Here is a 27076-nt window from a genome sequence, read left to right on the forward strand (position 1 = left end):
CTGCCCTCACAGCAGGGCAGAGGGAGCACCTGGAAACTGGGGGGCTGCTGCTGTCCCAGGGCAGGGAGCTGAGGGGTGGCACAGCTCCTCTTTCTCAGGGAGGAAGGGGATTGCCCATCCCTGCTGCATGTGCTGGGGAGGAAGAGATGGTGACCGCACAGCACGGGGTCCCTCTGCCCATGCCTGCGACCAAAGGACTCTCCTCAGCCCACTGGGCCCCCTGGCACACAGAGGAACACAGACAGAGGTCCCTGTGCTGCCCCTTCCCACCCCAGGGCAGGTGGGCACTACCATGGCAGAGGCAGAATTACAGCCTCTCCTCCCCACCTGCTGCGCCCTCCCTGCAGTGCCAGTGCAGGGCCTCTGAGCTCCTCCTGTGGGCACAGGGCAGGGACACCCAGGGGGCCACACTGCTCTCCTGTGCCACACTAATCTGTCGGGCCATGGGAATGCTCTGAGATCCTCCCGTGGGCACAGGGCACAGGGCAGGGACACCCAGGGGGCCACACTGCTCTCCAGTGCCACACTAATCTGTCGGGCCATGGGAATGCTCTGAGCTCCTCCCGTGGGCACAGGGCACAGGGCAGGGACACCCAGGGGGCCACACTGCTCTCCAGTGCCACACTAATCTGTCGGGCCATGGGAATGCTCTGAGATCCTCCCGTGGGCACAGGGCACAGGGCAGGGACACCCAGGGGGCCCACACTGCTCTCCAGTGCCACACAGCTTGGTCAGGCCATGGGAATGCTCTGAGATCCTCCTGTGAGCACAGGGCAGGGACACCCAGGGGGCCACACTGCTCTCCAGTGCCACACAGCTTGGTCAGGCCATGGGAATGCTCTGAGATCCTCCCGTGGGCACAGGGCACAGGGCAGGGACACCCAGGGGGCCACACTGCTCTCCAGTGCCACACAGCTTGGTCAGGCCATGGGAATGCTCTGAGATCCTCCTGTGAGCACAGGGCAGGGACACCCAGGGGGCCACACTGCTCTCCAGTGCCACACAGCTTGGTCAGGCCATGGGAATGCTCTGAGCTCCTCCCGTGGGCACAGGGCACAGGGCAGGGACACCCAGGGGGCCACACTGCTCTCCAGTGCCACACAGCTTGGTCAGGCCATGGGAAGGCTCTGAGATCCTCCTGTGAGCACAGGGCAGGGACACCCAGGGGGCCACACTGCTCTCCAGTGCCACACAGCTTGGTCAGGCCATGGGAAGGCTCTGAGCTCCTCCCGTGGGCACAGGGCACAGGGCAGGGACACCCAGGGGGCCACGCTGCTCTCCAGTGCCACACTAATCTGTCGGGCCATGGGAATGCTCTGAGCTCCTCCTGTGGGCACAGGGCACAGGGCAGGGACACCCAGAGGCCCCACACTGCTCTCCTGTGCCACACAGCTTGGTCAGGCCATGGGATGGAGTTTATGAGGGGTGACAGCAGCAAGGGGGAAGTGCCAGAAATCACTGCCTAATAGACACAGCAGTCAAAGCAAAACAAGCAGCAGCTTACCTGACTCGATTTTTCATCTGAAAGGACTGGGATTTATTTGCCATTTAACTAACTGCTCCTTACAGCCATCAGTGAGGAACGGGGAGAGCAGTGCTATGGGACCGAGAGACTCCTGGCCAGGGGCAGGAAATGAAATCCCATCACAAGACATAACCTGCAGGAAGGCTTTACCCTGCTCGGTGCCACAGCCCTACAGAGCCCTAAGGCAGTGCAGGTCACTGGTGGGGAGGCTGCACAAGTCCCTGCAGTGCTTCAGACACCACGAGGCTCCAGGGCTGAAGGCTCGGTGGGACAGAGGCTGCTGGTGCCACGTGCCCCTAGAGCAGGAGCTCTGAGTCACCTTCTCCCTGGCCAGCACCACAGCAGACAGTGCCAGAAGGATGGAGCAACAGCAGCTCATTCCCCTCTGGAAGGAAGGATGCCTTCCATCTAAATGCAATAAATATCTGCAACTGCACTGTAAGTTTTCAAAGTTCTCTTCAAGGTACTTACTGTTCAGCCACCAAAAATTGACACATGCCAAATAGGAAAAGCCAAGTCTAATTATCTGGAATTCCTAACTGTTAATCAAACAAAGCTTTGCATGAGCAGCAATGAAAAGTTCCTTCCTGCACTGCTAGAAATGCAAGTGCCTTTTACTGACACCAGGAGAAAAAGCTGAGATGACCCAGCTAAGCCACTGGACTGCTCAGTGCAGCTCCATCAGCTCAGCAGAGAGCTGGCTGCTCAAAGATTAACATCCCTCTGATGTAAGCACCAGTCAGATTTTTTAAACCATGTTTGTGCTTCTATTTCTGTCCTGCAGGAACATGACAAAAAACCTGTTGTCATCTTCAACAGCTGGAAAGTAACTGTACACTGCTAAAAGAATAACTGCAGAATTTCTGAATGACTGCTGAAACCACAACAGAGTGCCTTCTGTATAAAATAGGGATTTTCTGTAAAGTGAATAAATGCCCCAGTGCTTACCTTAAAAATAATCACAGAAAACACATCCACTCTATCTCACCCCAAACAGCAAAGGCCCCAGAAACAACAGCACTGTTTTGCAACTTTTCAAACCCTCTCAGCCCTTGTGTAAATCACTACAAAGATAAAGCAGCAACTCACCTCTGCCAGCTCTCTCTTCCATTCACACACACACACACACACTGATTTCACTGTCTGTGGTGGGTAAAAGGTGTGACATTTTCAGGAGGGGCAGTGCTTGACTGGCAGTAGGTTTATCTGAGAGGAACAGATCTCCCACAGGCTACATGAGTTACTGCCCACTGCACAGAGGCCATTGTAGAGCAGGGACTTGGGTTGTCCAAACAGGGGTCACTGGATCACCCTTCAACTGGAGATCTGGTCCCACACAGCACTAAATAAAACAGGATAACTTTTGTAACCCAGGAAAAACCAAACAGGCTTCTCCTATGAAGCAAGACAACTGTGGTGGATCAATGGTGGCCTCATGTGACCCACTGTGCAACATTTCAGCAGAATTTTGATTGGCTGAAGATGCAGAAATCAAATTAAAAGAAAAATGATGTTGATTTCCCAAAGTGTCTGGTGATGTGATTAGAACTGTCAGGAGCAGCAATCAGCATGGCTTGAATACTCAGGACTTGCAGTTCACATGCCTGCCTTCATAATTTTAGAAAATTGTTTAATTTTGAGTTGAGAAATTCTTCCAAGTACAGCCACACTTTCTTTAACTGCTGTCAGAAACTTTTTTAGTGTGTGGAAATATTTACTAATGTCATCACTAGTGTATCAGTCATAACATCTAATGATGTGGAGATTGTTGCCTTATAAAATTCACAGCTGGGTAGCTACATGGCTCAAGGCTAAAACCTATTTTAAAATCCAGTGTTTTAGGAGGGAGAATGTTTATTAAAACATTTTGCCCATTAAAAATATATGACATTTCATCGGTCATTCCATGTGATGCAGTGCCAGCCCTTTTTTAGGCAGTCCACTTGGGATGACTGCTGGAAACCTGGCAAGCCTGTTTGACAAACCCACATCCTAATAATGTACTAGTCCATTAAAAGAAAGGGGAGCTGAAAAGGCACTGCAGCAGCCTGGAAGCACCTCAGCAGTGCCCCTGTCGTGCCTGCCCAGGACTCCCTCGCACACACAGCCACAGTTGGTCTCTTCACGCTGACAGGCCCACACTGACATGCTTGCTTGATCTCCTCATGGCACAACTTACACTGAAATAATAATGAGGCTGCAGGTCTCTTTGTTTTGTTGGAAATCTGGTGGAGGGAGAAATGCTGATAAATATTCTTTCAGCAACTCCACGGGCAATTGGCATCCGATTCCACGAGCTGGTGCACGTCTTCACCTGGAGAACACAGGGATGAACACCTGGGGGCTAACTGGGAAACCCAAAGTCCCTCTCTCTTCTCCCATTCCCCACGGGCAGTGTGTAAGGAGCGGCTGGGACTGCACAGGAGGCATCCCCTTGCTGTGGGTGAAAGGATGCCCAGTGAGGCCAGTGGGAGCACCCAGGGAGGGACTGACCACCCACCATCTGATCCCACATTACAGACTGCTGGCACATCACTCTGTGCTTGGGCAAATTGTCTGAAAAACTCCAGCGTGAAGTTGAAACTGCTTGGGTATGGAGAGATGGACATGCAGATGGTGAGTTCCCAGATCCAGGGTGACAGCTGGGTTATGTGTGGTGTTTGCCCTGTCAGGCCCAGCCAGACCTCTCACAGGTGCCAGAATTACCTGCTCTTCCTGCTCAACACACAGAAGAGCAGGCCAAGCAAGGAACAAGAGCTGTTAAAATGGCTTTCCTCCTGCAGCAGAGGTTCCTCTGGGAAGTTCAACACAGCCATGTCCTGGGGCCCCAAGAAACCACAGCCCATCCTGTACACCTTGTTCTAAGAGACCCCAGCCAAGCCTTTGCTCTGGACTCCCCAGCAAAAGGAACACCATGTTTTATACTGGAAGCAGGAATGTCACCACTGCTAACAACCAGGACGATAACCCTGACCTTGTTGCTCATCCCCTTGTCTGACAAAGTGTGGATACTGTTATTCATATTTGTACTGTACGAATGTTCCCAAAATGTCAGCCTTTCCTAATGACCCTAAAGAGACTGAAAATTAAAGTGCAGTTCTGGGCAGGGAAGCGACTCTATTAAAAAGAGACAGAGAGAGCCTGTGGCCATTGCCCGTAGCTGTTCCGAGCTGCCTTCCAAGTTCTATATATTAACCAAGCCTATGCACAAAAGCCATGTTTTTAACTACTGTCAGCACTGCACAGTCACTCCAGCAGCGATCGAGCAAGCTGTTCTGCCTCATGCCTCATCACCATTTCTCACACTCTGCATCAAAGCACCAACATTAGCCAATTCAGCTGCCCTTCAAACTTCCAGCTCCAGTCAGGAGGAAGCATCTGCGGCCGCTCAGCTCCTCGCGAGGCCGCCTAACAAAGCCCCGGCTTGCCAGGAACACCCCGGCAGCCAAGCCCGATGGCTGTCGGTGACACAGGCCCCGGGACAGGCGAAGAGCTGGGAGCGGCTGCGCACACCCCCGCGGCACTGCGAGTCCCGCCCGAACCGCCGCGGGACACGGAGCAGCGCGGGCTCCGCGCGGGCACTGCTGCCGCCCCGGTGCGGGCAGAGGGGCTGGCATGGGGACAGGATGGCATGGGGACAGGCACCTTCACTGCTGACACAGCACGGGCTGCCACCCCGGTGCGGGCAGATGGGCTGGCATGGGGACAGGATGGCACTGGGGACAGGCACCTTCACTGGTGACACAGCAGGGGCTGCCACCCCGGTGCCGGCAGAGGGGCTGGTATGGGGACAGGATGGCATGGGGACAGGCACCTTCACTGCTGACACAGCACGGGCTGCCACCCCGGTGCGGGCAGATGGGCTGGCATGGGGACAGGATGGCACTGGGGACAGGCACCTTCACTGGTGACACAGCAGGGGCTGCCACCCCGGTGCCGGCAGAGGGGCTGGTATGGGGACAGGACGGCACCGGGCTCAGGCACCCTGCACTGGTGGGTGGGATCAGCTCCGAGTGACAGCACGGGCTGCCACCCCGGTGCTGGCAGAGGCGGCCGTCCCTGGGGACAGGCTGTCCCTGGGGACAGGCACCCCTCACCGGTGGCTGGGATCAGCTCCCATTGAAACAGCACGGGCTGCCGTCCCGGTGCGGGCAGAGGCGGCGGGCACTGTGGACAGGCACCCCTCACCGGTAGGTGGGATCAGCTCCCATTGAAACAGCACGGGCTGCCGCCCCGGTGCTGGCAGAGGCGGCGGGCACTGTGGACAGGCACCCCTCACCGGTGGCTGGGATCAGCTCCCAGTGATAGCACGGGCTGCCACCCGGTGCTGGCAGAGGCGGCTGGCACTGGGGACAAGCTGTCCCTGGGGACAGGCACCCCTCACCGGTGGCTGGGATCAGCTCCCAGCGGCAGCACGGGCTGCCACCGCAGCCCAGCGCCGTGTCTGTGCTGATGGAAAAGCTTTCCCTCCAGCCGTCACTCCGACGGCAGCAGCGCCATCAGAAGGCATCCAGCGGCTGGAGGAAAACGGGAAACAGCATCAAGATGGGCTTTGGGCAAGAGCACCACAACTCTGACTCCTCCTGGCCCGACGTGCACGGCACAGACTGGGAGTTCAGTCACTGCCACGTTTTCCCAGAACAGACTGGGTTACTGTCATTCCAAGGGCACGGAGCAAGGAGCAGCAGCGGAACAGAATCCTCAAGCCTGGGCAAATCCGAGTGCTCTGCCACCACTTTTGGGACATGCTGATGAGCCTTGTGTGACCGACAAGATGCAGTACACAGCGTGGTTTGTGAGCCAAAGAAAATGGCAAGGAGGATGCAACGGGAGAACAACAGAGCAAAATTCCAAAAAATGCTTCTAAGACTGGGAAATCATCTTCTATGGACCTTGCTTAATGTTTGACAACTTAAGAAAGATCAACACATTAGTTTAAGTATGTGGAATCAATGGATTAAATGGTCAAATAATTGGATGACAAAAGGGAAACACTAGGCAGAAAAGCAGGATACCAACTCCCTTCCCTCTCTTCTCTGCAGAGAGCTTTTAGTCCAAGTCATGGCTTCAGTGGAGCATTCTGTGGCTCCCAGGCCAACACTGAGATGGGACTGGGGCACCTACGAGCAGGAAAAGTAGACAAACAAATCACATTACAAAATAATGGAATAAAAGACAATTGCAGGGCTTGGCTAGTTATACTGTACTTGGTTCTTCACCAAATTCCCAGCACCTCACTGTTCCTCCACACATCTTGGCACTTTGGAGTCTCCATGACTTAGAGAGGCCAGACAGAGAATGAGGATGAGAGAGGGAACATGAACTGTGTAACTTCAGAAGATCATGTGATTGCAGTCTTAGTAATCAAAATATTTGAGGAAAACCAAATCTCCCAAGACAAACCAGAGTAGCCAGAGGAAAAATCCAATCCTGGCAGGCAGTCAACACATCCACAGTGCAGTCAGCAAAGCAATACAACCCTCCCCCTTTCTTGTGTCTTTAGGAAGCATTTTCAGAGACAAGGCAAACCTACAGTTTCATATCTCTAATTTTCAAGCTATACCACTGCTACTTAGCAGGGATTTTGGCATGTAGCAACACAGCCAGGAAAAAGAAATCATGATTTGCATGTGCTCATCTTGGCAGATGAGGAAAAAGCAAGGCAAAAAGAAATGCTGAGATGATCCCAAGTGCCAGAACACAGGCCTTGTTTGGGATTAAAGCAGCACCCGACAGATCAGAACCAAATGAGACTGTCTGTCTGTGGTCATGCTTAGAACAACACTCAACTACCCACAGCACTCAGTCAGCAACAGTGAGGATTTACAACAAACCCCACAACCACAGGGTGAGGTTACAGAAAGGCTGTTTGGACTTCTAAGTGCCCAATCTGCTGTCAGATTTCCAGGTGAGGGGAGCCCTGGACTTCCACAGGAATGGTCTGGTTATTTCTTTAGGCAAGTCCAAAACCCACATGGTTCTCAAAAACTGAAATGACCTTATGGACCAAAGCTGTCCACAATTCCTGGAGTTTCACCCTTGTTACAAATACATCAACTAAACTCACCACAGCTATAGAAACTAGTCAAAATAGTTGGTCTGAAATGTCATGGCATGAATTTCAGCTGTGATAAAATTTTACAGGCAGGCTGGAATTAGAGAGACCTTAAAATATGAGAAACAAAAAACCCAAGCTCTAAAATTTAGGACTCCACACAAAAGAGTTTTTCTTTCCTGTACCATTTTCACCAGAAACAGACTGTTGTGATAGCAAACACCATCCCATATGACTAAACAGCTTTCCAAATGGCTTCTGTCCTCCTGTGAAAATCCTCTAAATTCTCAAAAAAAATTCCTTTACTTCCACCTTCCGAACCTCTCCAGAAAAGAGCCATTTGTCAATTACTTCCAGCTCTTTGGTTCAGGACTCCATTACGCTGCACAATTGTTCATGTGCATCTGCTCAGCACAGAGGGGAAAGACGTTGCTCGGCTGGAGGCAGAGCAGTGGGCTGGGCGGGAGAGGTGCCGTGTCCATTGTGTGCACGGGGAGGCTCTGCTGATGGCAGAAGCCCCAGTGCCATCCCTGCCCTTGCACTGGCAGCTGTTCTCTTATCACCAAAGAGAATTTAGCGCACCACTGACAGATGCCGAGACTCAGAAGCTGGAGCTGAGAGCCAAAGGGATTGAAACAGAAAACAAAAACACCCTCTAAAAAAAAAAAAGAAAAAGAAAAAAAAAGGAAGAGCCCTACCAAAGCAAGTCACTTCAGTGCACACATCACAGGGCACCTCTCCACGGGGAGAGCAAAGAGAGCCGGAGCCACCGCGGCAGATGTCAGGCAATGTGTCTCAGCCACTCCTGGAGGCTGCTCAGCACTGAACGGAGGAGCTGCAGGAAACCACCGAGAGCTCAACCACAAAAACCCTGACGGGGACACTGGGAGGAGGGAAGACCTTCAGGTTGAGGGTCTTGAAATCAAGTTTATTGCTAGTAAGGTCATTATTGAACACAAGGTACTTGAGTTCCTAACGCTGTCTCCTGAAGGGAGTGGTGGATCAGGGGTGTCCTGGGATTGTGTTCTTACACACACACACACACACACACAGACACACACACACACTCTCTTTCTCTTTCAAAGTCTCTCTGACTCCCACACAGCTGTGAACCTTATTTTCTTATATGGGACTGCCCTGTGTGCCAACGTCCTGGAGTCCATTTCACAGCTGCTTTGGCCACTTCCAAGACCTGGAGAACAGGATCTGTGTGTTGTACCTGACAAGGGGCTTTAATATCTCCCTCTCTCGATGTCCTGTCAGCAAACACGTCTTGCACACAGGGCCCTGTGCACTCAGACACTGAACCAAGAGCCCTTTACTCACATGAGCAGCCACACAGTCTCTGTGCCCATAAACAAGCCACAGGCTTTGCACTGAAACACCCCTGCACACAGCATTCCAAACTATCCCTCCTCCTCCCCATCCCAGGCAAAGAAACCCTGAGCTATGCTCCAACAGGGCTATGGGCACGACACAAAGACAGGGATACCTTCCATCAACATTCCCAAATGCATTTTCCCTACTGAGGCAGGCTGATAACAGATTTCATCCCTGGACACGAACTTGTCTTTTACGGAAATCTCTAAACTGCTCAGTTGTCCCCCAGCAGCACGTTCCAACAGTGGCAAAAGGAGTCCCAGGGCACCTCCCAGTTCTTTACGTGTAACAAACCTGCGTAAAGCCCCCAAAGAAAACTCAAGAAGAGGCGTTTTGCCGGGCACTTCAGAAGAAGAGGCTCAAACACGAGGAGCCACGGCAACTCCAGGGACAGCAGCCCCGCCCCGAGGTGCGCTGGTTCGGCTGTGCAAGGCCCGGCCCCGCGGGGTGCGCCCCCCGTTCTGAGCAGGGAGGATGAGGATGGAGAGGCAGCCCGGGGCTGGCAGGAGGCGGTCCGGGTGCGGCGGCAGGACGGGCGGTGCGCGGAGCCAGGCTGACACCTGGCGGGGGAGCGGGGCACGAACGGGGAGGAGGGTGCTGGAGAGCCGGCGGTGCGCGGGGAGGGTGCGGGCAGGGAGCGCCATGCCCTGCCCGCCCCTGCCTCGGGGTCTGTCACCCACCTCTGCCCTCCGCCTCCTCCCGGCCCGCTGCGGCACGCCTGGGGCGGGCCTGACACAGACAGGGAAGGGAGAGGCGGAAAAAACACTTTCGATGCCTCAAAAATGAGCACCGACAATATTTCCACCCTTTCAGCTTTGAAAGTGAACCGCTTTGGGGTTTGCTCACACTCTGCCAAGAGTGAACGAGATCCTTGTTTTGGATCGTTACGCTTCCCCTGGGTGCCCTCTGAAAAACCAGAACAGGACGGAGCAGGGCACAAACAGATGCTGTCGGGTCTCTTGGACAGGAGCCCCCAGCCACTGTCCCGTCCCGGGCACAGCCCGAGCTGCCCCCCGAGCCACCCGCCCTGAATGGAACGAGTTCCTCACCGCCCCGTCCCGGGCACAGCCCGAGCTGCCCCCCGAGCCACCCGCCCTGAATGGAACGAGTTCCTCACCGCCCCGTCCCGGGCACAGCCCGAGCCACCCGCCCTGAGTTCGTTCCTCCGCAGGCAGGCAGGGCTGGCAGTTCGGCTCACGTGTGACCTCCTCAGCCACCCGTTCGAAAGCCTCCCCACCTCTGTCGGCACAGCCGACTTCAGTCCCAACAGAAAAGGATGGAACATCTCAGGCACATTCATCTTTGCTCCCAATTAAAGCTTGTCTGCCAGTAAAATTCGGGACCGCTGCAGGAATTAGGGCAAGCTACTTACCCAAGAAGGTCAGTTTAGGTCAAAGCCATCTCGCACAGATGGCTAATTTCAATCCCCTACACATACAACACAATTGTTCAATAAGCTCAAAATAAATAGTTTAAGTAATTCATTTAAAGCTGCCCTAATTGTTTCTCAATTTTCGCTATTAATTTAACCTATAACACTTCTCCGATCAAAGCTTCAAAGCTTTAACTGCCAATTAAAGCTTCTTTTAGGGAAAAAAGTGCTGTCAGCACTGATTGCTTCTGACTGAACCCTTTGAAGCGCTTGGGAGTTCATTGAAATTGCACGGGGCTTAGAAACAAAGTGCTCTTTGCAGGTATAGTGTTCTCAGGGAGCTAATGAGTCAATGGACAATTAAGGCCAATTAAGGTTTTTAACTTGGTAGCAACTTTCTGAGCACCATTTGGCTTGGGGAAAGTGAGTCACCAGTGGAGCGAAGGAGGAATCTCGGCGTGTCAGCGGGAGCCGGGAGGAGGAACGCGCTCAGCTCAGCGCACCGCGGCAGCGAGAGGCGCCCAGAGTGGCGCGGCAGCTGCTGTGTTCTTATTGCTCTAAAAACACCGCTCTGCGGAAACTTCTGTCGCCTCCCTCATTCTCAAAACAGGACAAATTCCTGTCAGTGTGCACTTTAAACTCCCCTCATCCTTACCTTTCACTTCGCATTACACGTCTCTGCCGCGGGACAGGACAGCCCCTCACACTCGTCACAGCGTTTGGGTTAATGAGACGAAAAGCCCTCGGGGAGTTCTGCCGGCACAGGACCTGTGGGAGGGGGCAGGTGAGCCTCGGGCACGCTGTGGGGCACGCTGGGTGGCCACTGTGAAACCAAGAGCCACATTACACCTAGGGAGTGACTTCTTCCCCCCTCTCCTTTATTATTATTTTTTAGAAAAATTAAGTAATAAAAGTGTTCAAAGGAACTGGTGAGCAACTCCCAACTTTTCTTACCGAGGCAACACAAACCCTTTGGATGAGTCTCTCTCATGACTAAAACGTCTTTGGTACTCCATGGAGCACACAGGGACTCCCCCCAAAAGCGAATAATCGTGATGCCAGTTAACCAGACAGTGCCCTTGCACAGTGCAGTGCAGTTCCCACCGGGAATGCCAACCCTCGGTGTGGTTTCACCTGCCAGCGGCATCCCTGGCCTGTCCTCACACAGGCTGGCAGTCCTGGGCCTGAGGGCAGCAGCTGGGGGGGCTGAGGGCACAGCTCTGACCGTCTGGAGGGCTGAGGGCACAGCTCTGACCTTCTGGGGGGCTGAGGGGCTGAGGGCACAGCTCTGACTGTCTGGGGGCTGAGGGCACAGCTCTGACTGTCTGGGGGCTGAGGGCACAGCTCTGACTGCCTGGGGGGCTGAGGGGCTGAGGGCACAGCTCTGACCTTCTGGGGGGCTGAGGGCACAGCTCTGACTGCCTGGGGGGCTGAGGGCACAGCTCTGACCTTCTGGGGGGCTGAGGGCACAGCTCTGACCTTCTGGGGGGCTGAGGGGCTGAGGGCACAGCTCTGACCTTCTGGGGGGCTGACGGCACAGCTCTGACCTTCTGGGGGGCTGAGGGGCTGAGGGCACAGCTCTGACCTTCTGGGGGGCTGAGGGCACAGCTCTGACTGCCTGGGGGGCTGAGGGCACAGCTCTGACCTTCTGGGGGGCTGAGGGGCTGAGGGCACAGCTCTGACCTTCTGGGGGGCTGACGGCACAGCTCTGACTGCCTGGGGGGCTGAGGGCACAGCTCTGACCTTCTGGGGGGCTGAGGGCACAGCTCTGACTGCCTGGGGGGCTGAGGGGCTGAGGGCACAGCTCTGACAGTCTGGGGGCTGAGGGCACAGCTCTGACTGCCTGGGGGCTGAGGGCACAGCTCTGACTGCCTGGGGGGCTGAGGGCACAGCTCTGACTGCCTGGGGGACTGAGGGCACAGCTCTGACTGCCTGGGGGGCTGAGGGGCTGAGGGCACAGCTCTGACCTTCTGGGGGGCTGACGGCACAGCTCTGACTGCCTGGGGGGCTGAGGGCACAGCTCTGACCTTCTGGGGGCTGAGGGGCTGAGGGCACAGCTCTGACTGCCTGGGGGGCTGAGGGCACAGCTCTGACCTTCTGGGGGCTGAGGGGCTGAGGGCACAGCGCTGACTGCCTGGGGGGCTGAGGGCACAGCTCTGACTGCCTGGGGGGCTGAGGGGCTGAGGGCACAGCTCTGACCTTCTGGGGGGCTGACGGCACAGCTCTGACTGTCTGGGGGGCTGAGGGCACAGCTCTGACCTTCTGGGGGGCTGACGGCACAGCTCTGACTGTCTGGGGGCTGAGGGCACAGCTCTGACTGTCTGGGGGCTGAGGGGCTGAGGGCACAGCGCTGACTGCCTGGGGGGCTGAGGGCACAGCTCTGACCTTCTGGGGGCTGAGGGCACAGCTCTGACTGTCTGGGGGCTGAGGGCACAGCTCTGACTGTCTGGGGGGCTGAGGGCACAGCTCTGACCTTCTGGGGGGCTGACGGCACAGCTCTGACTGTCTGGGGGCTGAGGGCACAGCTCTGACTGTCTGGGGGCTGAGGGGCTGAGGGCACAGCGCTGACTGCCTGGGGGGCTGAGGGCACAGCGCTGACTGCCTGGGGGGCTGAGGGCACAGCTCTGACTGTCTGGGGGCTGAGGGCACAGCTCTGACCTTCTGGGGGGCTGAGGGGCTGAGGGCACAGCTCTGACCTTCTGGGGGCTGAGGGCCCAAGGGCTCCTGGCACGTCCAGAGGGGCTGAGGGGTCCCTGAGGATCCTGGAGGTCTGAGGGGGTCCAGAGGGTCCCAAAGGTCTGAGGGGCCCAGGAGAGTCCCAAAGGTCTGAGGGGCCTGTGAGGTCCCAGGAGATTGTGAAGGTCCCAAAGGATCATGGAGGTCTGAGGGGACTCGGGGGAGGATCCCGAATGTCCCACAGGATCCCGGAGGTCCCACAGGATCCCAAAGCTCTGAGGGGGCCCTGGGAGATCCTGAATGTCCCACTGGATCCCGAAACTCTGAGGGGCCCCCGGGAGATCCCAGAGGTCCCACAGGGTCCTGGAGGTCCCACGGGATCCCGAATGTCCCACAGGACCCCGGAGCTCCACAGGATCCCCAATCTCCCACAGGATCCCCAATCTCCCACAGGACCCCGAATCTCCCACAGGACCCCGAATGTCCCACAGGACCCCGAATCTCCCACAGGATCCCCAATCTCCCACAGGACCCCGAATGTCCCACAGGACCCCGAATGTCCCACAGGACCCCGGAGCTCCCACAGGATCCCGAATGTCCCACAGGACCCCGAATCTCCCACAGGACCCCGAATCTCCCACAGGATCCCCAATCTCCCACAGGATCCCCAATCTCCCACAGGACCCCGAATCTCCCACAGGACCCCGAATGTCCCACAGGACCCCGAATCTCCCACAGGATCCCCAATCTCCCACAGGACCCCGAATGTCCCACAGGACCCCGAATGTCCCACAGGACCCCGGAGCTCCCACAGGATCCCGAATGTCCCACAGGACCCCGAATCTCCCACAGGACCCCGAATCTCCCACAGGATCCCCAATCTCCCACAGGACCCCGAATCTCCCACAGGACCCCGAATGTCCCACAGGATCCCGAACCTCTGAGGGGGCCCCGGGAGTTCTGAGGGGATTCCCGCGGCTCTCGGGCGCCCCCTCGCGGCCGCTGTCGGTCCCGCGCGGTGACGCCATCGCTTGGCGCCGGCGGTGACGTCATCACGGCCGCTCCCGTTCCCATTCCCGTTCCCATTCCCATTCCCGGTCCCAGTCCCGGTCCCAGTCCCGGCCCGCGGGGGCGGCGCGGGCCGTGCCGATGCGGCGGCGGGCAGGATGCACCAGAAGCTGCTGCGCAGCGCGCACTACATCGAGCTGGGCAGCTACCAGTCGTGGCCGGTGCTGGTGCCGCGCGGCATCCGGCTGTACACGTACGAGCAGATCCCGCTGTTCCTGAAGGACAACCCCTACATCACGGACGGATACCGCGCCTACCTGCCCTCCCGCCTGTGCATCAAGAGGTGAGCGCGCCCCGCGCCCCCGCCGCGCCCGGCCCGCGCTCACCGCCCGCCTTCTGTCTCCGCAGCCTCTTCATCCTCTCCAACGAGACCGTCAACATCTGGAGCCACCTGCTCGGCTTCCTGCTCTTCTTCGCGCTCGGCATCTACGACCTCACCGCCGTCCTGCCCGCGGCCGGCGCCGCCCGGGAGGACTTCGTCATCTGCTCCGTCTGCCTCTTCTGCTTCCAGGTGGGCGCGGGGGGCACAGCCCGGGCATGGGGGGCGGCACAGGCTGGGCATGGGGGGCTGCTGTCCGAGAGGGGGCACAGCCCGGGCATGGGGGGCGGCACAGGCTGGGCATGGGGGGCTGCTGCCCGAGAGGGGACACAGCCCGGGCATGGGGGGCTGCTGCCCGAGAGGGGACACAGTCACAGTCACAGTGACGAGGGAGCTGCGGCCCCGAGAGGGGACACAGCCCGGGCACGGTGGAGCTGCTGCCCGAGAGAGAACACAGTTGCATTCACAAGTGACGGGGGAGCTGCTGCCTGAGAGGGGACACAGCCCGGGCACGGGGGGCGGCTCAGCCTGGGCATGGGGAGCTGCTGCCCCGAGAGGGGACACAGCCGGGCATAGGGGGTGGCACAAGCTGGTACGGGGAGCTGCTGCCCAAGAGGGGCACAGTCACAGTCATGGGCATGGGGGAGAGGGGTCATGGGCCCGGGCCCGGGGAGCTGCTGCCCGAGAGGAGGCACAGCCCGGGCACGGAGGAGCTGCTGCCCGAGAGGGGACACGGTCCCTGCCCCCAGAGGGGACACAGTCCTAGGGTGGTTGGATCTGGCCTGCAATGCCCCGTGAGGACTGTGCCGAAGCAAGACCCTTGTCCAGGCCGTGTCTCTCAGAGGTTCAGCAGCTGGAGAGGAGTGTGAGGTGCTCCCGGACAGCCCGCAGTGCTGCTGGGAAGGGGTCCCCGCGGAGCACAGGCAGCAGCCACGGCCTGGGGGTGGCAGGGCTGTGTTCTGACCTGGTCTGAGCTGCAGCTCCTGTGTCCATCCCCACAGCAGCCTCCAGGCGTGGCACACGTGGGCTCTGAGGCTGCCTTGAAGGGCACTGTCCCTGAGGGGCACAGAGGGCTGGAGGGCTCTGTGTGTGATCCCTGCCGGGCACAGGGCACCTGTGTGCAGCCAGGGCTGGGGGAAGCCTCCCTGGCTGGCTGGCAAAGCACTGCTCTTTGCTGCTCCCTGCTCCTGCCGAGGGGCACAGAGAAACAACCATTTCTGAAGGGAAAATGGGATGCCAGCCTGGAGCAAACACCTGCACGAGGCACTGGGGCCCAGCTGCAGGGCTGGAGCTGCAGGGCTGGCACTTGCTGTGCTCCCTGCTGGTGCTTAAGGGGTGACTCCTCCTCCTCTGCCCCTCTGAGCAGGTGTGCATGCTCTGCTCCGTGGGGTACCACCTGTTCTGCTGCCACCGCTCGGAGAAGACCAGCCGGCGCTGGATGGCGCTGGACTACGCGGGCATCTCCATCGGCATCCTGGGCTGCTACGTGTCCGGAGTGTTCTACGCCTTCTACTGCAGCAACGTGAGTCGGAGCAGTGCCCACACGGCGCTTCCTTCTGTGCCCCCTCGGTGCTTCCACGTGGCACAGGAGCGGGGAGGGAGGGATGGGAACTGGAACACGTCCCAGCAGAACTGTGCTGCCTGAAGGGACAGGCAGATGCAGGTTTTCCTGTCCAGCTGTCAGTTGCACAAAGCCTCGAGAAATATTTGCATGTCTCTGAGGGAAGGCAGGGAAACCTCACAGGTCCTCCCTGTGTCCAGTGCCCGAGGCTGATGATGGGCTGTGTCCCATCACAGGTTCTTCCAACAGCATTGCCACGAGGCAGCTGCCACGAGGCAGAAACAAGTGTGTTTCCTCTTCATGGAACAGAGGATGAGTGAAATGAGTTCTGTTCCCAGGCTGCCACGTGTACACCGTCAGGGAGCTGAAGTGGGCACTGCTGAGGCACTGACAGAGCTGGGGTGCAGGCCCTGCTTGGCATAAAGGATGTGGTGCCGGGTGCCCTGAGCCATACAGCCCCTTCCCCTCACTGCTAGCTACTAACACAGGCCCCTGCACTCAGACCCACTGCTGGTGCTTGCACCAGGGACAGACTGGATGTACCACTGTGTTCCCTCATTGAAACATCCTGCCCAGAGCTGACTCTTACACAGGACAAGAAACCCACAGCCTTGGCTTTGCTTCTCTTTCCCTCAGTACTGGCGCCAGGTGTACCTGATCACTGTGCTGGCCATGATCCTGGCAGTGTTTTTTGCTCAGATCCATCCCAGTTACCTCACACAGCAGTGGCACAGGCTGCGCTCCGTCATCTTCTGCTCCGTGTCTGGCTATGGCATCATCCCCACCATCCACTGGGTTTGGCTCAACGGCGGCATTGGGGCATCCATTGTACAGGTAAAAACAAAGGAATGAAGTAAGAGTGCCTTTTTCTTTTCACTTGCCATCTTCCTTAAGGACAGTCCTCTTACACTCAGGGCAACGACAGGGAAGCAGCAGGAGTTAAAACTCCTTTAAGCACAGTATTTAAGTGCGACCCAGTGCAAACACTCAGGAGCGTGTTCAGGAGGCAGACAGGTTGGGTTGCTTCAGCCTGCTGTACTGCCTGCCTGGTGAGGAGGAAAGCTGGATAGAGGTGTGTCCCTCGCTGCACAGGGCCAGGAGCCGAGGTGGCTGTGGAGCAGGAGCAGTCTGTCTGGCTGCAGGAGCCTCCACAGCTCCTCAGGGCAACCAGCAGAGATGATGGGGTGATTATGTGCTTCCTCTGCTGTTCCCTGGTTGGCAGCAGAAATCAGCATTTGCCTGCTCAGCCCTGTGTATCTTACACAATCCTCCTCTCACAGCACTGTGACCTTACAGAACTACTGTCCTGTTCATGTTTCTCCACCTGGAATTATGCAGTGAAACCAGCAGCCCAGCACAGCTGAAGGCAGCCAGTGTGCCCCAGCATGAACCCCCAGAAATCACTGCAGTTACTCAGGGACTGATGGTGCTGAAGGACGTGCTTGCTTTTCACAGTGAGCAGAAACTGCACGTTCCTAGGCTGGCCTGGGTGGCAGCTGTCTGCTGGGCTGAGGGCTTAGCCCAGTCCAGAGCTGCTGTGCAATGTGGCAGAGCACCATTTGGGAATATGTGTGGCCTCCAGACAAAGCATTTCACACCAGCAATCTAAAAGTCACATCCACAGCACCCTGTTTGGTGTCCCTTGGGATGACATCTGTGGTACACATTTTGTCCCCATACTTCAGAAAAACGCCCCACTTCAGGTTACAAAACGTTCTGCTAAGGGAAAACCCACCTGGTGACCGGGTGGCTGGTTATTCACCCCCAGTGTGGGCCTGTGGGGGGGTGGGATGTGCAGGGCAGTCTCTCCCATCCTGCCTGTTCTCTGGGGGGTCAGGGTAGTGGCAGATGGCCTTTCACTGAGAAATGCCATGTCTGCTGCAGGCTGCACAGGAACACTGAGCACCCTGTGTGTCAAAGCAGAAAGGCTGGAATAAAACAAGGTTGTTCCTATTCAGGCTTTCTCAGAGTTGGGCATTTGTTTCACTGTTGGATTTGTCCATAGCTGACACAGGCAGTGAAGGAAGAGTCAGTGTCACCATGCCTTTTTACTTTTAACATTTAGGGACACCATGCCTTTTTCTTTTTTACTTTTTTTTCTCTTTTTGTCTTCTACCAGAATAGGAGAGCTTCCTTTTCTTTTGCAGGAGTTTGCTCCACGGGTAGTTGTCATGTACTTCATCGCTGCTGTAGCTTTTCTCTTCTATATTTCCAAAGTTCCAGAAAGATACTTCCCAGGTAGGAAATTCTCTTCTGGGTGTTTAGTCTTTTTCCTGCAGCCAAGCTTCCTGCAGTGTCACAGTCCTTGCTGTGGGTCCTGAAGTTCCTGGGAGAGAACAGGCTGACCACATTCCCACGCAGAGTAAAATGGTGCATGTATTTGCTTCCAAGTTCTCTAAAGAACTTGCCCTGCCTCCCCTGGAGGTGCAGGTGGAGTCACTTGCACTGCTGTTGCTGACTCACAGCCTCGTTGTTGCCCACAGGCCAGCTGAACTACCTGGGCTCGAGCCACCAGGTGTGGCACATCCTGGCAGTGGTGATGCTGTACTGGTGGCACCAGTCCACAGTGTACATCATGCAGTACCGGCACAGCGAGCCCTGCCCCGCGTACGGCGTGGACTTGTGAGCCAAGGTAGAGTCATTCCCACCTCGGGAGTGGGGCACCCAACAGCCACGGGTTACATGACCCTGGGCTCAGCCCCAGGGCAGGCGCTGACTGCATAACAAGCAGGGATCTGATCCAGATCTGCTCGCCGGTGCTGCTGCACTGGATGAGGCTCTGTGGAGCTGCTGGGCCCTTGAGCCATTCCAGAGCAGGCTGGACTAAGCCCTTCTAGCTCTGTGTCTGTGTCACAATTGTAATAGCCCCAGGCCATCATTAGTCTTTGTTCCTAAGTAGCCTTTTCCTGGATTTTGTGGGAATCGGGTGGGTTGCTAATTTCCTGTGCCCAGTAGGTGATTCACCTTTTTCCCTGCTCTATTCCAGAGGCACCACGGTGGGATTTCTGACCTTACCCAATGAGCTGTGCTACGGAGTGAGGCACTGAGGCAGTTCCTCTCCTGGCTGCTGGACTGTTACCCTCTTGCTGGGACAGTGTTCTCATGAGCTTTGATAAACCAAGCAGCATTGCCTGAGGTCTGGGAGGCATATCCTTCTCAGCCACTTCCTGTTCTGCAATCAAGTACCAGACAGCTCTTCCTGGAGCAGGACAGTGGGAATGGGAAGCTGGGCTGCCTAACTTGGCATCCATATCCCAGCAAGACTTTTTGTTGCCTGGCAAACTCAATCAGCATTAGAGTATCCTCGGCTGAGACAACAGGTCTGGACACCAGGTGGTGTTCAAGTGCATAATTAGGGGGATGCTCCTGACAGTGTGCCTGTAAAACCATGGGAACTCTGGGCTCAGTCCTGCATCTGAACCACAGCCCTGTGGTCTGTGCATCCCTCAGCCTTTGCCCCAGAGATGTGCCTGTGCTTCAGCATCGGCACAGGAACGTGTAAACTGGGACTTGTGTCCTCTTCTGCACAAGCTCTTGCCCTTTTCCTGGAAGGTGAGATCACATCCAGCACAGCTAAATCTTCACTGCAGATCTTACAAACTGCCTCCCCCAACAGGGGCTGTGCCATGGCTTGAAGAGACTCCTCTAGATCCCATTCTGACATACTCCAGGAGCAGCACTAAGCCTGTGTGTCCGTGTCTGTTGCTGTGTTGCCATCAGTGGACTTGGCTGAGTAGTGGACCTGCTGGGGATGCAAATCCCTGCCCTTTGCCTTTCCACATCTGGAAGGTTATACTGCACTTGCAGACACTGTTACCCAAAAGGACTTGCTGCCATAATCCTGCCACAGGGAAAAGGCTGCCTGGAGTTTGGGGATCTGCTGTGGAACCATCTCTTATAACCCCATGAAATGCACAAGTTACTGGCTGGCTGTAGCTCAGCATGATTCACCTCCAGAGTGCCAGTCTTTGCAACAGCACTGAAATCCCTTGGATCTTTGGTTTAGGGCAACACCTGTAAGTGACTTCTGTACAGCAGTCAGTGCTCAGTGGGGCAGCATGGCCAGGTGCCAGCACTGCCCCCTGAGGCTGCTCCACATGCCCCGTGGTGCCATCAGGACCAGCCCCAGGTGGCTCTGTCCTCACGGGGGGCTCTCCCCACTCGCAGGGAGAGGCTGTCTCTGTGCAGGGCCCCTTGGGGTGGGCAGGCTCTGTCAGTGCCCAGAGCTCCCCGTGCCTGGGCTGCCCAGCCCTGCTCCTCAGCCTTCCTGGGCAGGCTGTGCCAACAACAGTGGGCGCTCATGGACAGGCACCTGAACCATCCCTGGGCATGGGGAAGGCAGGATACAAACTGCTCCTGGTGTGCTGGACAGGGATGCTTCTGTTCAGGTCAGAGGGCTGTTTTGGTGCTTTTTTGTCTTGGTTTTTTAGCTCCAGAAACAAGTATTAGCAAGAACTGACTCTGTATTTACAGTTCAGCTCCTGGACCTTAAGCCTTCCAGTGTAAACACTGATTTTATATTTTTTTAAACTTGACAACCAAGCAAGTTTCAAGTGCACTAATTACTACTCCTGAAGCCTGACAAGGAACCTGCAAGTATACAAGTCTATTTCCAGTGTTACATGTACAGTAATACCTGAAGAATGTGTCTGTGCTCTGAAATCAAACTGACTTTAGAGTTTACCAGTGTGGGTTTTTTATGGGAACTCTTCAGTACTCCAGCAGTTTTCAGTGGATAAGGAAACTGCCTGCCAAGCTGTGCATTTTTACTACCCTGACAGAATTTATCAAGCTGCATGATAGTCCTCTATGTACATACTGAACCTGTAAATAAAGTCCAGTTCATTGGCAGTTTCTTTGGAGTAACTTGTGTCTCTCACACAGTGGAACAACAGAGGTGGGTGGCTCAGCCATGGAACCTGTGCCACGTCCTGGGGTTACACAGACTGGGACAGTCTCTGGAATCCTGGGGGAGCATCTCTAATTAATCAGTCTACTGATAAACTCAGCTTTACAACCCACTGCCACTACTGTTCACTAACCAAGCTCTGCTGCTGCTTTCTCTGTTCTTGACCATTTCCATTGTCACTTCAGCTCACCTGAGTAAGATCAGTACAAGCAGCATTCAGAACAACTGCTCTGGTCAACAATTGCCAGAAGGGGGTCAGACCACACTGGAGTTGTGTGTAGAAGTGCAGAGCTGAGTCCACAGCAGTGGCTCTGGGGGCCATACACAACCTTTCTGCAGGAAGGCTCCACAGACTAACACTGAATGTAAGGAATTCAAAATAGCACACGATCCACAGCTTTTTAACCAGCTGGACAAAGCAAGATGATTGGGCAGCAAACACAAGTATTTTAAAACACTTTCAAGACACTGACAGGTGCTACAGCCACAGGATCACTGAGCAGAGGCAGCTCTGCTTACACTGAGTACACCAAGGCCTGAGCACCACCACCACCTCTCAGTGCAGTGTTCAAGGAGACCTGCAAAGGCACTGTTACCACGTTGGTTTATTTAACAACTCCAAGGATTTTATGACATACATCTTCTTCACAAAAAAAGTTAAAAGTTCTCTGTTTAGTGGTACACAAAAAAGCTTTAGAAACTTGAAGTCTAAGAAGAAATGGAGGTGTAGTTCAGGAAAGTGCACTTAAAAGCTGAATGCCAGCAATTTTAAAGTAGTTTTTATGCTCTTTAGTACTCGGTGATGCCTCAGTCACAGCTTCAGCCATACCCACAATCTCCTTGGTTTCCTTTGGGAATAAGCACTACAGAACAGGAGCACAGGCAGCCACCCTTGGCACTCGTGTTTGCCCTGCAGGTTTCAAGCATCTTCACTCCTCCAGTCACAGATGGGATTGTGGCTGCTGGGTTACCAAACCCACAGCAATCCAAGGGGCACGTGATGTGTGCGAGCATGTGTATGTTTGATATGGGCTTCTCATATATAAAAATACACAATAGAGAATAAAAACTCCACATAAACTCTCATTAACACAGTAGCAAATACATCTACTTATTTTCACAGTACTTGGTTCTACTGACCGGGACACCCCCAGTGCTCCCAGGCCCACACAGGCAGGGCAGGGCAGGGCAGGGCAGGGCAGGGCAGGGCAGGGCAGGGCAGGGCAGTCCAGTCCAGTCCAGCACACCCCTGGAGGCCCTTCAGGCCACAGACACCCACCTGGCCTTCCCTGCCATGACCACACCCAGGCAGGGCTGCTCAGGGCCCTGGCACAGACTCTGCCTCCAGCAGCTGACCCTGCAAGGCCTGTGCTTCAGCCCTCTGGCATGCTGAAGGAGAAGCTGTACCAACCCATGGGGATTTTCAGCTGGGAGGGAAGTGTCAGTCCTGTTCCCTGTCCCCTCTGCCTGCACTGGCAGCAGGGTACGTGCCCACTGCAGCAAGGGCTCCCTGTGTCTCAGGCAGGTCATGATGTGCTCCATGGCAAGCACACCCCAAAAAAAGCAAAGCATGTCCCACACCCTGACAGTCCAACATTCCATCTCCTTTGAAAAGGGCATTGTGGCTGAAATGAAACCCCAGCGTGGGTTTATTTGTGTATGAACCATATATACCATCTTAGCAGGGGGCACTAATCTGTCTCCAGTCACGAGGAAGGATAAAATGACTAACCAGAGACAGGAGTTACATTTATACAAAAACCTGTTTGGCATCTCCTGTACAAAGAAGCAGGTTTGTTAAGGCCACTAGGAGCCAGCTGTCACAGGCCACAACTCGTGTGCACCAGAGGAGTTCTGCTCTGGGATTTACAGTTTGCCTCATCCCTCAGTTTGTGCTAAACCTCCCTGCAGCTTTGCTGTGCTGCAATTACCACGTACAGACCCTCTGCCAGAGCCCAGCCCACCCAGCACATGAGGAGATCCTGCAGCACTCCCAGCCTGGAGTCCTGGGGCAAACTGACAAACACCAAACACACTTTCTTCTGTTCTTAACTCACCTGAACACTCCAGCCCACACCAGGTCTGCAGAGCCTCCTCCCTGTGTCCCACAGCCACCCCTCTCCTCCCTGCCCCTGCAGCCAGGCCCCATGCCACGGGCATGGTTAGCCCTTCCTGCTGCTTTCCCACTGGGAAGGCAGCAGCTGTGTGGCTCAGGTGAGGACCAGCCACATTTAGGACCATGGTTTTACTCTGCTGTTTTACTCTCATTTTGTTCCCACCCGCTGCCCCATTTATCATCTCACTGTGTTCCAGGAGCTCTCCAGGCAGGTGGGGAACAGCTCTGAAGGAAACCAGGGAAGGCAGCTCACAAGCACGTGCAGAGGGGAAAAAAAGGAAAAAAGGACAGTTAACCTGAGAATCAGAAAATGCTACAAAACTTGGCATGTGCTTCTTACAGCCTTTGGCACCAAACAAACAGGTGAGAAGAGCAGTAATAAGGTCTAGGAAATTCCTGTGCAAACAGAGTTGAAACTTTTCTACTCACAACCTCCTACGAGCTTAACTCCTAAGCCTGGAAAAGGCACCCTGACCACGCCCAGCTGGAATAGTCCACTTGCAGCCTGTGAGAAAAGTGAAGCCAAGGACGATGAAGGCAGTGATGGGGTATAGACCACTATGAGCTTCTTTCAGATTCCAGGGTGAGGGAAAACTCTCACACACACACCCAAGGGAGCACTGGATCAAACTGACCCCAAGGGAGTCAAGTAATTTGTTTCCAGTGTGTTTTGAGCAAATACTGTAAAGGACCCACCCTCCTCCCCTCACAGATCTCAGGACCACTCTATAACCAGCAGGGTGCTTTTGGGGGGAAAAAAGTACAGCCCTGAATATTTCACTTTACCTGCTGTGACAGGGGGAGACATGAGGACACCCAACCAAAGGCTGCCATGCTCTGTGTACAAACATCCATCACCTACTCATCAGTGTTCAGTGAACAGGACACAAGGGTGAGACAAGCTGAGGGACTACCTCCCTCCATGTCCTTGGGACCCAGGGAACCAGGCACGCAGGCTGGGCTGGCCCGAGGGCTGCTGGCTCCAGACAGTGCCCATGGCTGGCACGAGCCCACACACAGCACCAGCTCCTACCCAAGGGCAGTGGAACCCTGTCCTCAGCAGTGCTCACAGCCCTCCCTCCCTGCCCCGAGGGCCTGGGCAGCAGCACAGGGGCCTGCCCCTAAGGCTCTGTGGTGTGGAGGCAGCTCCCTGGCCCAGCAGCCACCAGCTGGGAGCAGGGAAGCTTCTCCAAAGCTCAGTGCATTCAGCAAAACTTAAAAGAGCATTAATTAGGTTACAGTCATTTCAAAAAACTATTATTGTACAAAACAACAGCTTTCAGAGAATTTTCTTTGCAATAAAAATCCAAGAGGAAAAGAAAAGGTATTTTCAGACACAATCCCAGTTTGTAATCAAACCAATCTGATGGCTGCACCTCACAGTCCACTGTGCAAGTCAGCTAAACACTCTGTATGTGCCCAAGGATAAACCAGCCCCTCTTCCAGTGTGCTGAGGAGTCTCCCAAGTGCTGCAAACACTGGCTGTGTCCCTGTTGGCTCATTCTCCTACATTCAGGCTTCTCACAAACCAGTATATTCTCTGTATCTTTAGTTTTAACACTAAATTTCCAGTTTGCTATTTTGTGTTAATGGCACTTACTGTAAAAAAAAAAAAGTGCCTTCATCTCTGCAGCTGCATAGATGTCTGCCAGGTCCCAAGCCATAGCTGTGCTCTGGAATTCTGTGCCACAGCCTCTTGAGGATGTGGCTGCTTTAATTTTCATGATTAATCAAGGTAGTTTTCACCTAGGAAGCAAAGACTATTTCCAGCAGGCAATGTGGGTATTAGTATGTGCTGGTTCTTAGGTCTGCTGTGACAAGGAACACTGCAGTTCATTACCTCCTGCATGGATAGAAAACATTGTCCATGTGCTCCCTGCCCGTTCCCCTCCACCTCAGCACACTGCAGAGGGCTGGAAAGGCCACACCAAAGTGCAGAATGGCAGCATGTCCCACGGCCCCAGGTCAGCAACAGTGATCCATATCCAATTCCTCTTTCCATTCCAGGAGCCATCTGCCATAACAGAATGGCCCTGCCAGTTTGTTTCCTGTTTTTAAAACCCCTCCAAGCAGAAATCACTCACAATTCCACTGTGCAAGCAGGCCGTGCCCACCTGAACCTGACCAAGCTGCACAACCCAGGTCCCTGCCACTCCAACCACATAAATTACTCCACTACACCTTTATTAAGGGACTGGGAGAGGGTGGGGGGAACCCACTGGAAGCCTTTACTGCTTGGAAGGAAAGGGAGCTGCTCCGAAGGGATCCAAGTCCAGTGCCTGCTGCTGCTGGCCCTGCGTGCCCTGCACCACCAGCTCCGTGAAGGGCACAGCGCCGAAGTCGTCTGTTCTGAGCCCGTCGGTGCCGTGGTGGGAGCCCTGCCGTGCCCTGCCGGCCGCCACCACGGCGCCGAGGTCCCCGCGGCCGTCACCAAAGCCCTGGTGCTGGGGGTGGAAGGGCTTGGCCCCGAACGCGTCCAGCAGGCTCTCGTCGGCCTGCAGGGGGTTGGCTCGGTCCCGGCTGTCGGGCAGGGCCACGCTGATGTTCTCCTTGGAGTCGGAGATGGTGAGGAACTCGTTGCTGCTCTGGGAGTCCCTGCGGCCCGGCCTGCGGTGGCGGCGGGCGCGCTCGGGCGTGCGGAAGGTGGGCTTGAGCCCCTTCTTGGCCGTGGTGGGGGTGCCGTGGTGCCGCTTCCCGTTGCTCTTGGGCACGTCCTGCTTCAGGCGCCGCTGGCGCGACGACAGCTTCTGCAGGCTGCGCTGCTGCTTCACCTTCTGCTGCTGCTGCTGCTGGCTGCCCGTGATGTCCTCGAAGGGAACCAGCCCGAACAGGTCCTCCCTGCTCCCAGCACCCCTGGGCAGAGGGGACGGCTGGAATGGGGTGCACCCAAACATGTCCACGCTCCGTGGGGACGTGGGGGACAGCAAAGGCTCCGTTCCCGACACCTGCCCGTCCTGCTGGGGCACCTTTTTGCTGAAGGGGGCTTTTGTGAAAACATCAAAGTCGTCCTGCTCCTGGGTCAGGCTGCGAAAAGCCGCCTGAGAAGGAACATCTTTGTCCACCTTTTCTCTTACCTGAGACTGCAGGGTGAAAAATGGCACAGCCCCAAACACGTCAAACTCTTGGCCAGGGTCGATGACAGTGCTTGGCACTTCAGATGAGGATGTGTGCATTGAGGTGGGTTCCTGGATTTCACCACTGCCCACACCGTCTCTGAACCTCCTGCTCAGGAGCCCTTCCACAGATTTTGGCTTGGTACGGTCAGAATCGGAGTCAGAGCTCTGCTTCTCTTCCTCCTCTTCCTCCTCAGAGTCCATGAGGAGAGGGCGGTGGCCCAGATTCTCTGGTTCAGTATCATTGTCATCATTGAAGTCTCCGTTCTCCCCTTGCAAGACTTCTTCATCCTCCTGTTCTTCCTCCTCCTCGCTGCTCTTGGGAGAAGGAGGGTCAGACTCAAAGTCACTCTCAGAGTCCTCACCACCCTTTGCCACGTGTCCCTCTGCACTCTTCCTCCCTGGCCGGGCATCTCTAAAGGCATGGCTCGGTTTTCCAGCTTTGGTTGGGGTCCCTGGGATATTTCCTTGACTGCTGGCTGAGTTACCCACTTGTTTTTCAGGGGAACCTGCAGGTCCAAAGAAAAAAGAAAACAAAAACTTTAAACACAAAGTCAACACTGAGTCCACACTCTCCACAGCCACACACTGCAGGAGCTGAGGTAAACATATATATATATATATTATACTTACTGAGTGAAATGGGCTAGAAACAGATCTAATATTCAAACAAAGCTCATAAAATCAACAGTGAGAGCTGCCAGCTTTCCTCCTGGAGCACAAGGTGCCTGGAAATACAGTACCAGTATCTGGGGGCATGGAGCAGGGACCAACAGACAGGGATGACCTCCTGAAGCACCTTTGCCAACACACTCACTGTGCAGAGCTCCTCTCCAGGGAAACACGAGCCAGCAGGACGGAAAACTCTTTTTTATGTTTTTTTTTAAATCACACTACCTATTTCTGGCAGCGCTACTGCTTTGACAAGTCTGCTCTGACAAGCTTAATACTCTTGTCATGAGAACAGCCCATTCTACTTTCC

At 55.5% G+C, this 27076-nt stretch overlaps 2 protein-coding genes across 6 annotated transcripts in view; one reads left to right on the top strand and one right to left on the bottom strand.

The window, feature by feature from the left end:
- The first annotated feature begins 14083 nt into the window (after positions 1-14083).
- Positions 14084-20807, top strand: PAQR3 (progestin and adipoQ receptor family member 3). 3 transcript variants are annotated; one of them, XM_071555288.1, is made up of 7 exons: positions 14084-14359; positions 14425-14587; positions 15762-15917; positions 16593-16790; positions 18104-18194; positions 18440-18588; positions 18943-20807. In XM_071555288.1, the coding sequence occupies exons 1-6, from the start codon at positions 14175-14177 to the stop codon at positions 18580-18582; spliced, it is 936 nt and encodes a 311-aa protein (XP_071411389.1). In that variant the 5' UTR covers positions 14084-14174; the 3' UTR covers positions 18583-18588; positions 18943-20807. The 3 variants fall into 3 exon arrangements, with proteins under 3 accessions (XP_071411389.1, XP_071411391.1, XP_071411390.1); XM_071555290.1 differs by lacking the exon at positions 18440-18588; XM_071555289.1 differs by lacking the exon at positions 18943-20807 and having other exon boundaries at positions 18104-18326; positions 18440-18516.
- A 643-nt stretch (positions 20808-21450) lies between these two features.
- BMP2K (BMP2 inducible kinase) overlaps positions 21451-27076 on the bottom strand; it is a 48823-nt gene continuing 43197 nt past the window's right edge. For all 3 annotated transcript variants that reach the window (XM_071555292.1, XM_071555291.1, XM_071555293.1), the window contains exon 16: positions 21451-26603. In XM_071555292.1, the coding sequence (XP_071411393.1) occupies positions 25210-26603 (1394 nt within the window). In that variant the 3' untranslated portion in view covers positions 21451-25209. The remainder of the gene's footprint in view (positions 26604-27076) is intronic.

The sequence above is a fragment of the Pithys albifrons genome, chromosome 5, assembly GCF_047495875.1.
Source record: "Pithys albifrons albifrons isolate INPA30051 chromosome 5, PitAlb_v1, whole genome shotgun sequence".
In the NCBI taxonomy this organism is placed as follows: Eukaryota; Metazoa; Chordata; class Aves; order Passeriformes; family Thamnophilidae; genus Pithys; species Pithys albifrons.

Excerpts from the sequence above, each read along its gene's own strand:
- PAQR3 (XM_071555288.1), top strand. The coding sequence starts at position 14,175 with ATGCACCAGAAGCTGCTGCGCAGCGCGCACTACATCGAGCTGGGCAGC. Across the intron at positions 14,360-14,424 it reads TCCCGCCTGTGCATCAAGAG|CCTCTTCATCCTCTCCAACG; the intron begins GTGAGCGCGCCC and ends CTGTCTCCGCAG. Across the intron at positions 14,588-15,761 it reads TCTGCCTCTTCTGCTTCCAG|GTGTGCATGCTCTGCTCCGT; the intron begins GTGGGCGCGGGG and ends CCCTCTGAGCAG.